Raw genomic sequence first — 15,301 nt, forward strand, 5'->3', positions numbered from 1 at the left:
TTTCAAAAAAAATTGTTTTACCTGCCAGATCCATAGAGTCCCAGTCAAGGGTCTCAATGAGAAAGCTGTGTAAGCGGGTTTGAGTAGTGCAGGCAGCTTTTCTGTTGTCAGGCAGGTCTTCATCATTGAACATACAGTCAAAGTCATCAAGAAACTCTTCACTGGTGTCTCCTCTTTCTAGAGATGAGGTAGAAGATAAAGACATATCCTCCAGAGTCTCGCCTGCCGTCTGGTCAGAGCTCTTCCTAAGCCCACCACTCCCTCCTCCTTTTCCTGCTCCAGAGCTTCCGTCACTGTCACTCTGTAAGTCTGCTTTGTCACCCTCACCATTTCGATCAATGTCTATTGCTATCCCTAATAGCCCTGCACATTCAAGGGCAGCTGAAGGTCTGATATCCGCCTTGACCCTTCCTGGAAAAAGATTCTTCTGAAGCTTGGCCTGCCCAGATCGAGCAAGCCTGAAGCCCAAAGCCCCCGCGCTGCTGCCCAGTGATTTGGTCAGGACACAACTGGGGAGCAAGGGCTTCCTCAAAGCGTTGGGAGTGTTGGGTGCTGGAGGGATCGAGAGGGTGGGCAAAGAGGAGGCAGCTGAAGGCGGTCTACTGTACTGAAGTCCTCCACCAAGACCTCCTGAACACCCAAGGCTGCCATTCAGGCCTCCAATTCCTAAAGCCACTCTACCATTGGTCAGCTGAGGGGGTTTTAGGCAACTACTCCGAGGAGGCCGGAGCTGAGTGTTTGCGAGAGGCTTGGCTAGCTCCACAGCTCGGTTAAAAGAGAAGGACCGTATCATGGGCTGGCTAGTGGGCGAGGGAATTTGCTTCAAGTGAGTGAAGCTGTTCGACCGCACCATGTTGTCCTGTGGCAAGGTTTTCAGGCTGTCGCTGGACTGGGACAGACTGTCTTGAGAGCTACTTCTTGGAGAGCTGGATTCAAACCTTGGCCGCACAAGGCGGGACTCTGACCCGGCTCGAGCAGGGATGCTGGAGCCGTTATGGCCCATTTTAGGACCTTCGTTCAGTTGGCTTTGGCCTAGCTTGGTCCCGACTTTGGGACTCATCTTCAAGGATTGCTTTGGGATGGCTTTGGAACTGGAGACGGCTACCATCAAAACACCTGACCTCCGCATCTTGGGAGTCGCCGGAGAGCCATTCTTCACCTCCTTTGCCAATGAGGGAAGGTGTATCCGAGCCTTGTCTTCAACTCCATCTCCAGGGCTGGCTGGGGTGGTGAGGCTCGAGGGGGGCGTCCCCTCATCTCTCTTCCATTTCAGTGAAAAAGGAGAGGCACGGATCACACCATGTGGGCGTGTTCCCGGGGGAGTGGTCTTAACATCCTGGGTAGGGGTGGTCGGCTGTGTAGAACCATTGGTCAAAGGGCTAGCACCACCAGTTGAGGAGCGTCCACCGAACTTAGGCAGTCTAGATACCATGGCAGACTTGGTGGGTGCTTTTTCTTCCATTGGATGCCAACAAAGGCATGGAGGAACACTCAGCTGGGGAAATAATACAAAAAGACGATTAGATTTAAGTGCCCATGATTTGACTTGGGATACACTGTAGAAGCTTTACATCTTTAAGTGGTTTTAAAATAGTCCTGTTGATGACAAACATACACTACTATGAAAATGTCCATTACAGGTTCATGAAAGAAGATATTTAAATGTAGTTGAAAACACACAAATGCAGTCAGACACACAAGCGCATGTATTTGTGAATATCTGTCATGGTTTTATTAATATCTGTAAAGAGAAGGAGTAATACTACTACGTCTCGTCCTGTCTACCTCCTGCAGTGGTTGCATGCATCTCTCCTTTTCACAGAGTACTGACTGTGAGGAGCATTAGGGATTAATCTGGCAAGTTTACAGGGTGACTTGAGACTTTGTCACGGAAAGTCTGGCATGATGCTTTCACGTGGTAATGCGAGGGAGACATATTAGCCAATTCAAGCTCTGTTTTGATGCAACTGGTACATGGTCACCAATTTGAACCCCACATGATAAATCTGATGTTTCTTTCTTCAACAATGTTCTAAGTACTTGACTCATATCAAAGTAGGTAGCAAAACAGTATGAAACTAAATTCAGTGCAGGTAACTTAATAGTGTGCTTGTTGTGATTTGTTTGAAATAATGTACTTGTTCTGTAAAATCTCCTAAAACTTGGGGTTGAATAAAAAGGTAGACTTTTACACACGACATGACCTGTAGCTGACACTGGTTTTGGAGGATATGGCGCCAACACGCCTGGCCAACAAAAGAAGGGACTAACAGACGAGGCCTGGGGGATAAGGAGAAACCAGTGCATGGAAGGTGGCCAGCACGATGAATAGTGAATGGAGGACGTAGAGCATGTGAAGCCAGTAAGGGGAGAACACGGGGCCGTTTCCTGCTACTGATTGTTAAATTCATTCAAGTCCAGTCAGCCATGTGACAAGTGTACATGTGTTGGTGGTGCACCTGCTCGTATCATCCATCTGGCTAGTGCTGAAAGATTATGAATAGGAAATGTTGCGAAGATCCAGATGGCTGGTGTGGTTAGGAGAAAGTGATCCATCTGCATGAGGGAGCAAAGCAGTTTGTAAAAAGTGTTGACTTTTTCCACCGGCGGAAAATAAATTACTGTTGCATCGAACAATGTTAATATTCACAAATACCTATTAACTTTTAAGTAATGCCCGCAATGTTGCTCATCCTCGAGCAGTTTCTGGTATGCGAGTGAATCATTTAACAAACGGGCACAAAGATGAATACTGAAACAAATAATCCACCCCATTTTTTAAGGGTGGGGGAAGGGTGTTACAATGTTGGTCTCCTAATCTGGAGGGGGAAGAAACGCCACTCTGCCCCACATTCCCATGCACAGACACACGTGTCTACAATTAAAGAGACACACTCGCCACTGTCATAGAAGTCGGGCTATGCCACCATCCTAATCCGTCTGATAAACACACATGGGCGCACACACTAATACACACCGGTACACACAAAATCAGGTCAGCGTGTGCAGGCACGGCAACCAAAGCCTCTTTGGCCTGGGGAGGAGGAGATGGGGGGGTTAGCGATTCGATTAGGCGATTTTGCCGCTGTGAATGGCCCCAGAACTTCCCCAGTTTCATTCACATCCAGAGTGGCAGATCCACACACTGCTGTGGCAAATGTTTATTCATCTGGGTCATCTCACTCATCATGCAGCCACTACGAGACGTCCGTCTGCAGGGCCGGTGTTTCCTTTGATGTCTTTTGACATATGTCACCATAAAAAAAAATCCACAGCTTCAATTATTGTCACATCACAGTTTTGTTGATTATAGATCAAATTGCTGAAAAGTAATAGTAAAAACAGCCACGCACATTAATCGGTGGACTTTTAGGAAATTGTTATTTAAAAAGTGTAAATCTTTCAGAGAATCAGACACACAAAAAAGAATCTGACCATATTACAGTAAAGGACTGGTTTCATTACGAGGTGCTAGAGACACACCATGGTTAATACCCGGCCCTATTCCCTCATGCTCATACAAAGACACAGGTCAGCTTAAGAGGACCACAAATACACAACAACATTCTAACTGACTGACACACATTCAGAGCTAGGGCAGTTAACCATGCAGGCCATCTGTCAAACGGTCATATCTGAAGGCCAGTCCCCCTCCCCCACCCCTCTCCTCTCGCCCCAGAGTACTGTCCTGTAAATAAATATCCCAGAGCTTCACTCGTAAATGGCTTGCACCAAACCCATATCAATGTGTTATATGCCTCTACGCTGCATTTGTCATAAAATGTGAAATCTTGACAGTGTGAAGGGATAAATAATGTAAAAGGAAACCATCCCGGGAGACACAGTTCAACTGAAGGAAGAGTTATAATGATACCTCTATATAGTAAAGACATAATGGTACAGTCAAAACAAATTCTAGCGACAGAGATAGTGTAAATATCATCTTAGTTTTCTTGTCTGTATTCTTCAATGCACTGAAAAGCACATTGAAGAATTGAAAGAGTTTCCCAAAACCTGAATGTTTTATAGATTGCGTCTGCTTCCTGGAACGGATGAAGAGCCGAGATTAACATCCAATATCGCTCAGCGCTTGTATGGTTTTTGCTCTGGGTCCACTCCCTATCAAGGGAGACTAAGAATGCACAGGATGACGGGTAGACAGCAGAGGGAGTAAAAAGGATTTCAAAAAGGAGAGAAATGTGAGATGCAGATGGATACTGTTAAATATAGATAGAAATGAAGAGACCGTGAGCTCAGGCAGGCTTCTCCCGCAGAGAGATCTGCTGCTCGATGTGCTCAGCATCTCAGCAGTGATCCCTCTGAAATGAGCGGGAAGGGGAGATGACATCTTTTCTTATAATCTGCCGTACAGGGATTGGGAGCTTTCTGTGTGTCTGCCAGCGAGGCTATCTGGCCTTACTTGATTTTCGACTCAGACAGCCAGATAGAATGCACCTGGCAGAGATGTCAGAAGGCTGAACAATATGATCCTGCAAGAATAAGGACGTTTATCACACATCTGGCAGAGCTTTCACTTTTATACTGCACACACGCGACAAAGATGCATTCTTCCAGAGTAATAGGATGGATGCAGATAGGATGCGACAAGCCGAGGGCTATGGTTTATTGGGTCATCGCGTGAATGGATGTGCTCGACTACACACAGTAAATCCCCTATTCTGCTGTGTATCCTCACAGCCGGTCTGACCCCAACTCCCAACGCTCATAATTCTCCATCATCACAAAGTCTCATCACCGTCTCTCAAGAGCAGAATGTCAAACTTCATCCAACTTTTCTCTCTTTACTCTCCTTGATTCAATTTTGAAAGATTGAGAAGGGGGGGGATTTGATTTGACTTTGTTCAGAATGTGGAAACCCCAGAGAAGGATCCAGAGTAAGGGATGCAATATATATGTGCTATGAACCGTAACTTCTGAGTACCGACTGTTACACACCTGGTGCACATTCCTGCCAACTATTTTTCAAATGATTTACTTTTTATTATATTTTTCAATTCTTTACCTTTGTTTTTCTAGCCGTGTTGTCCTTGTTCCTTGCTGTTATTCTATCAATATTTCCTGTAAATCTTTTATATGGATCCTCGTTATATAAGCCCGGTCTGAAGAGCCTCGTTTGTCGTCCAGCTGACTCCACACCTATACAAGATAAAATAACCACCCAGACACACACATGACCACTAACTAAGAGCTGTTTTCTTCCACGAAATCCAAGGGCTTGTTTTGACCGACCACAGCAAAGATCAATTTTTTTAAATAACATACGTAGGCCTAATGATATCTGATTCAAAGTCTCTGATCTGAGAATCGATGAAGGCTTTAAAAATTTAACGTGACAACAAGCGTAGACCAAATGACGTTCTCACCTTCTACTGAATCTAAACCAACGAGCAACTTCGCACTTCCATATATTGACTGGGTCCAGTGTCCCAGTGGAGTAATAACCAGACCCGTCATCTGGGCAGAGCAGTAGTCGCGGGCCATAGCCGTGTCCCTGAAGAGATTAACAGAGGGCCATTAGAGCAGGCTAACAGCATGAGACAGGGATGAAAGCAACACTGACGCTGGGCTAATGTGTATCGAGTGAAAGCAATACTGGGCTGGGCTGCACTGATGCTCCGTGATGCTAATCCAATGAGACAGCATCGAGGGTTTGGTAATGCTGGATACTTACCGTGGTAGTTCGAATGGATGAGACCAACAGACTGTTGTTGAGTGAGTACAGAGAAGTAGAGTAAGACAGTTAAGGTGTGGCAACATGCTACATTAAGAACTACAGCATGTAGGACGAGCACAGCGACACACAGACGCGTATATTTGCTCATAAAGCACCACAGAAAAGTAGATTAGAAAACATTACCTTAACCCAGAGAACTTGTGTTGACTAGTCCAATCATCTACAGCCCAGTGACAAAGCTACACCCTGCCATGTTCCTCCGTCATCTGCACTGAAGGTAAGGTGGCACTCAAAAGACAGAGAACAGGACCAGAAAGACACTCCTCAGAGGTTGGTCTGTCTGCTGCCTGGCTCTCTCTTTGCATGTGTGCCTATATGTGTGCCTGTGTGTGTGTGTGTGTGTGTGTGTGTGTGTGTGTGTGTGTATAATGTGATGTGTGTGGTGTGTGGGTGGAGAGAACGGAGCCTTTGTGGGTGCATTTAATAATTGATAGGGCATCTTTTAGGAGCCCCACCCAGAGTGCTGCAAGTGGGAGAGGAGCAGTCAGGAGAAATTATGTTTTCCGGGGAAAACACACCAAAAGGAAGAAGAAAGAAAAACCACATTACAAACACTCATTTCCAGTATGAAAAAGAGTATCTCTAGGAGGAAAGAGTCTGATCATTTAATCACAATATGGTACAAAGTCTAAAGCCACTTAATTCTCCCAGCTCAAGAAGTTTTACCAACAAAGCTAAAGTAGCTTTTTTCATATATTGTCATGAGGATCACCAGAGGGGATAATATAAGGAAACAGACCCTGCCCGGAACTCGGCTGCACATGAAAAGTCACTTCAGAAAAGAGGAATTTGTTGTGGTTCTCATAAAGAGTTCAATTTCCCCGACTCATTTCATGGTCGACAGCATACTGGTTCCACTCAGTCAATGGTGCCGAGTCCCAGCAGTAAAACAATACGAGCATCGCCAGTTCCTCAATTATCTCCTGTTTGTCAGCGTGATAAATCACAGCAGGCAGTCTGATCCGACTCACTTCAGCAACAATAAAGTAAAAGAACACAGGCTGCCTTCAGCTTTTAAATTGCTTCATGTTAGGCTTCTTTTAACAAGCATTAATCAAATAAAGCTGTTAAATATAAACTTGCATTTAATGGGTGATCTTTAAAATTAACAATTGTGAGAGCCAATACTGGACTGAAGACATTTTCTCCCAAATATCTTTGAAATGTGGAGGGAAATATTTGTCATGGTGCTGCATCCATTTAGGATAAATGCACAGAACCCAGATAGTGACAAAGAAAGTCTGAACTGAAATGAGTCATACTCGTGACTATAGTCACGATAGAGAAACAGTCCTCATCGTCCGCCCTGATGCATCCATAAGAATAATGTGACAACTGCCTTATTGGTTTATTATTCAATAATCATTTTGCACTATATAAAACATAAACAAACATCACAGAGATAAATAATATCACAGTGCAGGAAGAGGCAGAGAGCCCATTGGGCTTATTTGGAGTCTCCCCCTATATAATATTGTCAGGATTGAATTATCTTCCCCGGTCGAGCAGCCCAGATGTCCACACACTAATCATTATGACCACATTTCTCCTAACGCCACTCCTCTCACTGCTTTATCATTCAGTTAAAAATGTATGTGTAGGGCGTGAATGAACAGACGTGCGAGTTTCCGTTCCCTCGTCCATGCGACATGCACTTGGGCCTCACTCTGAGACGACTGCAGGGCATTTGGCAGCTCCTTTTAATTCTCACCTTCTGAGCAGCCACAAGGGCTACAGCGCAAGTGTCAATCACTGTCAGCGAGCTCGTTGCAGTCGTTTATGTCGATGATAGCCGAAGGCAGGGCGGACCGCAGCCCGCGGCTAACTTTTTTGTTTATTGTGAGACATAAACTTCACGGAGACCACAGAACATCACATCACCGATCACACAGCCGCTGCCAACAATGTTCTGAGTTAAGTGATACAACTTTCTCACCTGAACTGACTCCATGGTTCAATGTCAGAGTGACAAACTCAACAAGCCTTTAGCGTATTAATGTCTTAAAGCAATAGTGTCAGCAAAGCCTTTCAGAGGGCACCGTGGAGCCATTGATCCTCTTTCTAAGTACCTTTCAAATGTCATATATTCACTGCTCCTAGTACGATCCGTCATCTCTCGAGTCTCTTCCTACATGTTTGACTTTCTTCACCAATCACCCCTTGTGAGTTCTTATGGAGGCAAGCAAACCGCACAAGTATGTTGAAAGTGTCAGAGCTCCATAGAAGTGCGGTGTTGGTTCTCAGTGGGATCAACATTTGCAAGCAGCTGGTTCACAATTGATGGAATGTAAATATCAAGATATGGCTTCCCCTGACCTCTATTTGTAAAAACAATACATATATCAAAAGGTCATGAAGATTGTTTCATCTAGTTGGCATCAATGACCCTGGATTGTCCCATTGTAAACCATTTGCAGTCATTTATCAAGCAGAAATCTCTGTACTTCCCAAAAGTGAAAATTGACAGCATTTCGAAGTTGTTTTTCTGAAGTGCAAAATGTCTAAATCAATAATTAAAACAATACAATGTTGCAGTCCAAACCATAACGGCTATGATCATAGTTACAAACTAGAACGGGCACTCGGTAGAGCGCATACCTTCGCCGCAGCCACATGTTGGCATTAGTTGAATGCCAATTAGCTAAAAATTGGCCGCGCTATAGTAAAAAGAAGACCTTGACCTTTGACCCGATCGATCCCAATCAAATGGTCCCCGGATAATAACCAATCATCCCACCAAATTTGATGCGATTCAGTTTAATACTTTTTTAGTTATGCGAATAACACACACACACACATACAAATAAATACACAGCGATCAAAACATAACCTTCCGCATTCTCGAATGCGAAGGTAATGAGATCTTTTCTTCTCTAACCCCACACAAAGTCTTGATTTTGACATAATATATTAGCGCAACAAAGAATGCATGTGCATGGTACATGACAGCGAAGGAACTTCACCCCGTCAGTGCAGGAAATTGAATATGTTCTTATCTGCATTAAAGAATTAATAGCAAAACATCTGCTAATCTTTCCTTGATATGCTGAAAAACAGGCTGCAATCGTCTATGAATGATGAAACTAAATAATCTGCTTCATTTATAAGAAGCGTAATATCACGTTTAACTGAAATGTCATACTCATAGATAATAATGTACAGGCACATGCATCGGATTATGCACCAAGGGCCCCTTCACTGAGAGATAAATCCTTTGTACCCATGTTTTCTCACAGGATTCATACACAGACCTAGTGACCACACACACACACACACACATAAATACACTTGCTTTTATATAGCAACAAGGACTCTTCAGAGTCACTTAGAGTTATGCCCACTTCAGCGACCGCCTGCCTTCCCCCCCAACGTTTTCCTCGATAGCGGAACAAGGACATCGACCTCTCTGCTGAATCCACGGCTTTTCATCACACCGACGTGTGGGTCAAACATCTGCAGTTTATAGACCTCCTGTTACACTGCAGAACACAGGCCTGTCATGAGAGGCTTTCAGAGAATGCACCTAATGGTAAGGCCTTGAATGTGAAACACAGGCTACATTATAAGCTTTTAACCCTTGTTTGCCTTAGGGTCATTTGTTGAAAATCATATACCCCCCCCCCCGCCTTTAATTATTTTCCCATTCCATGTGTTAATGTTCGTCGTTCTTTCAAAACAAAAACAACAAACATAAAGTGCCTCACAAAAAAAAACAAATCAATTAATAATATAATTTTTCTCTTTTTTTTTTTAATTGCGGCAAAAGTAAAAATAAAGTAAAAAATAAAGTAAAGGGTTAAAGGTAACAGGAGGAACAAACATTGAATCGAAAAAAAATGACCCAGGTGTAGGGAGGATTGGGTCAAAATGAAAACAAAATGACCTACAACCTGTTAATAGAACATGTTCCTGGTGGATGTATCTTCTGTGAATGGACAATACACTTCTCCTTCCTCGCTGCCCAACGTCCCTCTTTTCCTGTGCCTCCTTCCTTTCCCAATCACCCCATCAGGCTGATTCTCCTAACAAACGCTTCTCCTCATCTCAAATATTATCTGAGGCAGCACATGCTTTTACAGTAACTAGCAGACAGTCTCACGTGAGGCCGGGGGAGAACAAGGCCTCCACAGTTTGTGACTTTAAATCCATTAATTGCCATACCTTTGTGTCCCGTTCTTCACAGGGATTATTAGAGCTCTTAAGTCAACTGATGAAACTAGAAGGGGACCTATCCAAAAAGAGAGTCGGATACAATAGAGTAACCTTTCTTCTCACCTCAGGAGCTGTCTGGGATAAACTGGCTGAGTACTCTTTAGTGGTGGTTGTGGCCAGATGGACCCCCGCTGTGGGAACGCTTTGAGCACAGAAAGGCTGTTGTGCACAGTGAAGTCCGTTCTGTGGCGACGACAGATGCCGCCGTGGAGCCTGACATGCAAACACAGTATTTGAATATAAACTTCATGTCTGTGCAAGCAACCCAGACATGTGGGACAGCCCTTTTGCCTTTGAACAGGACATGAGGAATGAGTCATGACCACATTGCCATGGGGGAAATGGACATTTAGGTAATGATATGACAGTTTAGTGAGCAAATAGAGGCGGCGGGCCCAATGAAACTGGTAGTGAGCGAGAACAAAGACACTCCGACATGTTTTGTTCGCTGGAAACAAAACATTTCTAACACGATGTTGAACAGATGCAGGTGCATATCGCACGCAGCAGGTCACACACTGTGATTGAGAGTGACTCAGCAGTATTTGAGTGGAAAGCACACACACTGCTTACCTCAACGCAGAACTTGTAACATCACAGTCTCCAGCACAATAGCTGTCGAATGCCTGATCCCAAGGATATAAAGACTCTATATAATGCCTTAAAGGATTATCGAATGAGATGTAAAGGTTTTAAGGAGAGCAGCCCTCCGGTCTGGTGCAGGGAGAGGTCAATGCAGAACATTACCTGATGCTAATGAGGCACAGAGGGCCCAAGCACATGCTTCTTTTATCTGTCACGTGCGCACGCTGAACATACCATGCTTCTGATTCTGCACTGAGACGAGGAGTTCAAACATCATATGAAGTACTGTGAGGAATGTCAGTAATGACAGGAAATGAATGTGACAAATGTGCAGAATTTGATCTGCTTAATACATTTACAAAATATAATGTCATGTCGTTATTTCTACTTGACGGCCATGCGCACTCACTTAACCCTCCTGTTACCTGAGGGTCAATTTGACCCCATTCAATGTTTAATGTGGTGTTCTTTCGGGTCAATTTGACCCCAGGCTGTTTTTCACTGTGTCAAACAGATAAGAAATATCAACTTTTTTATATATTTAAAGGGCTATTTAGGTAGTCAACAAACAAACATAAAGTACCTCACACTTAAACTTGGGAAACAATATTAATTCTAATAATTTTCTGGAGGTTTTAATTGCTGGGGTCAAATTGACCCCAAGGGTAAAATATGTCAGTAAATATAAAAGTAACAGGAGGGTTAAACATTGAATGGGGTCAAATTGACCCTAAGGTAACAGGAGGGTTAAAGCTATTTAGAAGTCTGCTCAGGTAGATATTAGGCACAGACGGAAGTTGGACAACATCACGCCCACAGACACAAGATGTAAAAAGGCCAAGAAAGTACACCTTGTACCACGGGTATAGAAGCTTAACATTATGCACATTGTTACTATTCTCCAACAAAGCCGATGCCTGTTCATGTTATTAATGTTATCTAATGTGCTTTTCCCAATATGTCAAGCCAAAATGTTCCATTTCGAGACAAAGACAGTTATGTACATTGAACTTGTTCATAACATCCAAGAAAACATCCACTTCAAAATTAAAGTCACATGGGAAATGCACAAAGGTCACACATTGAAGATAGTGGATGTAAAGCACGTCGGGATGTCGTACTTCTTGGCGAGGTAAAATCCCATCCTAGTCGATAAAAAGAAAAGATCTGACAAAAGTATGAAATGAATATAGGAAATAACATTAGTTCACTGTAACGACTTAGCAAAAGAAATGACATGAATGAGCCCCAGATTGTATCAAAAGTGTTGGATTCCACCTTTACTATATATGCAAGTAGAGACAGATACATTTCAGCAACTGCTCATTGTGTCTTGATAATAAATGTTGTCATCGAGCCAATAAAGACGCACACCTGCTGCTATCGCACTGCATTGTGTTCACGACTCCTGTGTAAACACGGTGTGGAGCTGAAGAACTCGTACTCAGTGAACACCACTCAACCTATACTGGAATAGGGATCCTTTCTGTAGAGACGTTGTATGCGACCTACAAACCGATATAACAGAGCAGTTAACCACTGTGCCATTATCACATTGCAAATAAGGAGAATGTAAACGTATCATTCTCGATAAAATATTTAAACAAAAAGGTTAATATGTCTTTTACTTGAGGACAGGGCATAACAGAGTTAGAGTTGGTTTTCCTCAACCATGCCATCTTTGTAAATCTTTGACCTATTTATGCTGTAGTTTAGATCAGCATTTTTCATCGCTGCCTTTAAAATATGTATATATATTCTTGGACAGCCAGTCCTTTCATTTTTATTATTCAAATGGCAGATCCTAATCTTTGAAGGACTTTTCTGCGCCAAGCTCCTGTGAATCATTCCTGACCCTGTCAGTGCATCTGGGATCCAATGTCTACACTCTGATCCACATTGAGCTATTCCAAGCCCTTAAACATCTGTGGTCTTACCGAGGCAACTGATAAGCGTGGCTAAGTTTAGCTCTGATGATAGGCCACATACAGAGCGAGTAGAGGGCAAGGAGGATCAGAGGAAAGTCAAAGTAAAATCAAGTAGACCACAAACACCACAACACACACGTGGAAACATGCACAACACGAGCACAATGCGATAACTTGAGTGTCCCAGTCTTCAAGCATTTTAAGTACTCGTTAATTTTTAACTATCGTCAGGAGAGTCCAGCTTGGGGCAACCAAAACACTGGACTGTTACAATAAATGAGATGACCACACTGCACAGTAAACACAACACCTACAGTGTAAAGGATGGAAAAGGCTCGTGTCTGACGGCTTGAAAGGCCGTGTAACTCTCACCTTGATCTACACGGCTGCCTCAGTCTCTGATTCCTGGCATTGCCAGACAGATTACTCAACACTTTTCTGTGTTGTCAGGAGCCACTTTTAGCATCATGCAAAGCACACTCCGACATCTTATCTGTTGGCCTCAGGGTCACATTACAGTGTCTTGGAATGGCTACTATGCACAGGGCAGTGGGCATAATGTGTGTCTTTACAGTAGACACTGAGGGTTCGGGCGCAGAGGAAGGAAGGCACACCACAGACTCACAGTCTGTGAATACCCTCACATATTGAACTGCAATTTGGGGGGTCTTGAACAGGCAGGCACATAGTGGAGACATTCAGCTGCTGTTGGGGGGGGGGAAATCAGATTGTAAACACACCCTCAGCCAAGGTGGCGCTGCAGGAGCTATATGCCAACAGGTGCCTAAGGAACACACACATGGATTTACTTGTGTGTGTGTTTAAATGCAACCCCACCCAAACACTGAGCACACCAGGGACGTCCATCTCACTTACACTAACGGTAATCAGTCATGCCTTATCCTAATTTGTGCCGGCACGTTGATGCCATGGCGCTTTGCACCGTCTGGGCTGTAATAGATCACTGCCTTAAATGGCACACACACACACAGTTTTGAGACTTGACTGACAGCAACTTCAGTTGCGGTATAAAAATAATATGAATGTGAGGCTGCACTGCATGGTATAAAAACCCTGGTTAAATTTGAACTCCTGTCTGAGTGGAGCAGGAAAGCTGGCGAGTCATCTTAAATTACCCATTAATCCTGACGTGTGCACTGGGAGCACACGTCTCAGTGGTGCATCGACAAACAAGCTCGAGTTCCCCTCGAGTCTTCACTGTGGAGCCACACAGAGAAAGACTGTGTTTGACATGGTGACACTGCAGAAATACTCCAGTAATATTCCAACGTAACTACATTATGGTATCCGTGTGCACAATTGCTCTTATAGTTTGTTATATAATATCTAACTTTGGATATGCTTAATGCATAATATGCCTGGTCATTCTCATTCATGCTACAGTAACTCTTTCCAGGGCATGTTATGATTGGTGGAGGGTGGGAGGGGTGATGGGATGCTGTGACGTCAGAAAACACGCCCCTTCTGCTCAATGAGAATGAGTTCATATGTTTCTTAATCAGTATAGGTTTAAACATCTTCAGTACCCACACATACCCAATCATAAAAACAAAGGTGTATTACTTCAATTGCGAATAGGCAGTAAATCGTCACTTTAAGTTAGTGATAATTAATAATGTCACAATCATAACAAGGGATATGTAACCTGACACACTTACCTGTAATCATACATGTTTACAGCCTCCACGACGAGTCAGCAGTCCACTTGTTTCCTTCTCTGGCGAATACATGTTATGAAGTAGTTCGAGGTAGTTAACTTAGCGGTTTCACTTTTAAATCTGTCAACACAATGAAAAGCTTTACCCGCGGGCTTGATGTAATATTGTTTCCTATGCTCTGTACACTTCAGACGAGCTCACTGGGAAATAAACACACAGCGTGTTGTGAATTCCTCGCATTTCCATGAAGTACTTCCACTTTAAGGTTGAAAACAGCCCGAGGCTATACTGAGTCACCGTTAGTTTACAACTAATGGGCACGACGTCAACAACTGATGGTACCGCGCACGAGACCCGGGCTGAGGAAGAAAACTCGTGCGTAAAGCGACCCCGAGATGGCGTAAACGAAGACGTGAACGCGATGAAATCCTCATAGAAAAAACTATCCCGTAGTCTTGTCGCACATGAAGTGAGCGCAGCAGACGACCCCTTCGGCGCGGACCGACTTCCCAAAGCAGTTGACCGGTCTGACGTCGGGCGCTTGCGCCCAGCTGGGCGGAGCGCGCGCAGGCGTCACTTGGGTCTCAAACGGTGACGTCGACTGATATGCACGTGTTCGCCGCCGTGCGTTTATTCGGTCGGTTGATGGAGTCGAAGTGTTTCAAAAGAGCAAACCAGCTGGTGGACTAACTACAGACATTACCGCTGGCCGTTGATGTGACGACAGACCATAATGAGAGACTGCGCGTGCACAGATGCCACGCCAAAGCGCAGCTGTCCACAGCACATTGTCGTGATCACAAAGCACCAGCGGTGAAAGTACTCATCGTTTTTTTTAAATATATTTTAAAAATATAAATCCAGTCTACATTGTATAAATACTATGTTACGAGTGCGAGTTGTATCCTCCATTTAAAACTGTAGTAGCATTAAATATAGGCTACTTAAAGCACTGAATAATGATTATTGATTCATTCAAGTGTACATCACGCAACAACTGGTAAATACAGAGCTCATTTAAATGTATTCATATATATATATATATATATATCAGAATATATTTGATCAGAATAAATGTTATTGTATTCTATATATATATATATATATTTTAACTTTGTTTGCTGCTGCTATAAACACATTTG

At 43.6% G+C, this 15,301-nt stretch overlaps 1 protein-coding gene across 3 annotated transcripts in view; it reads right to left on the bottom strand.

Moving 5' to 3' along the window:
* The window catches only part of ccser2a (coiled-coil serine-rich protein 2a), a 50,461-nt gene extending 35,753 nt beyond the window's left edge, over positions 1-14,708 (bottom strand). Inside the window, exons 1-2 of one of the 3 annotated variants that reach the window (XM_056434967.1) lie at positions 14,160-14,705; positions 22-1,495 (exon numbers count right to left, since the gene is read on the bottom strand). In XM_056434967.1, coding sequence (XP_056290942.1) covers positions 22-1,462 — 1,441 coding nt within the window. In that variant the 5' untranslated portion in view covers positions 1,463-1,495; positions 14,160-14,705. Of the gene's footprint in view, positions 1-21; positions 1,496-14,159 lie in introns of all 3 variants that reach the window. The other 2 variants (XM_056434966.1, XM_056434968.1) reach the window with 2 other exon arrangements.
* Between the last annotated feature and the right edge of the window lie 593 nt (positions 14,709-15,301).

Source organism: Pseudoliparis swirei, chromosome 17 (assembly GCF_029220125.1).
Source record: "Pseudoliparis swirei isolate HS2019 ecotype Mariana Trench chromosome 17, NWPU_hadal_v1, whole genome shotgun sequence".
Taxonomy (NCBI): Eukaryota; Metazoa; Chordata; class Actinopteri; order Perciformes; family Liparidae; genus Pseudoliparis; species Pseudoliparis swirei.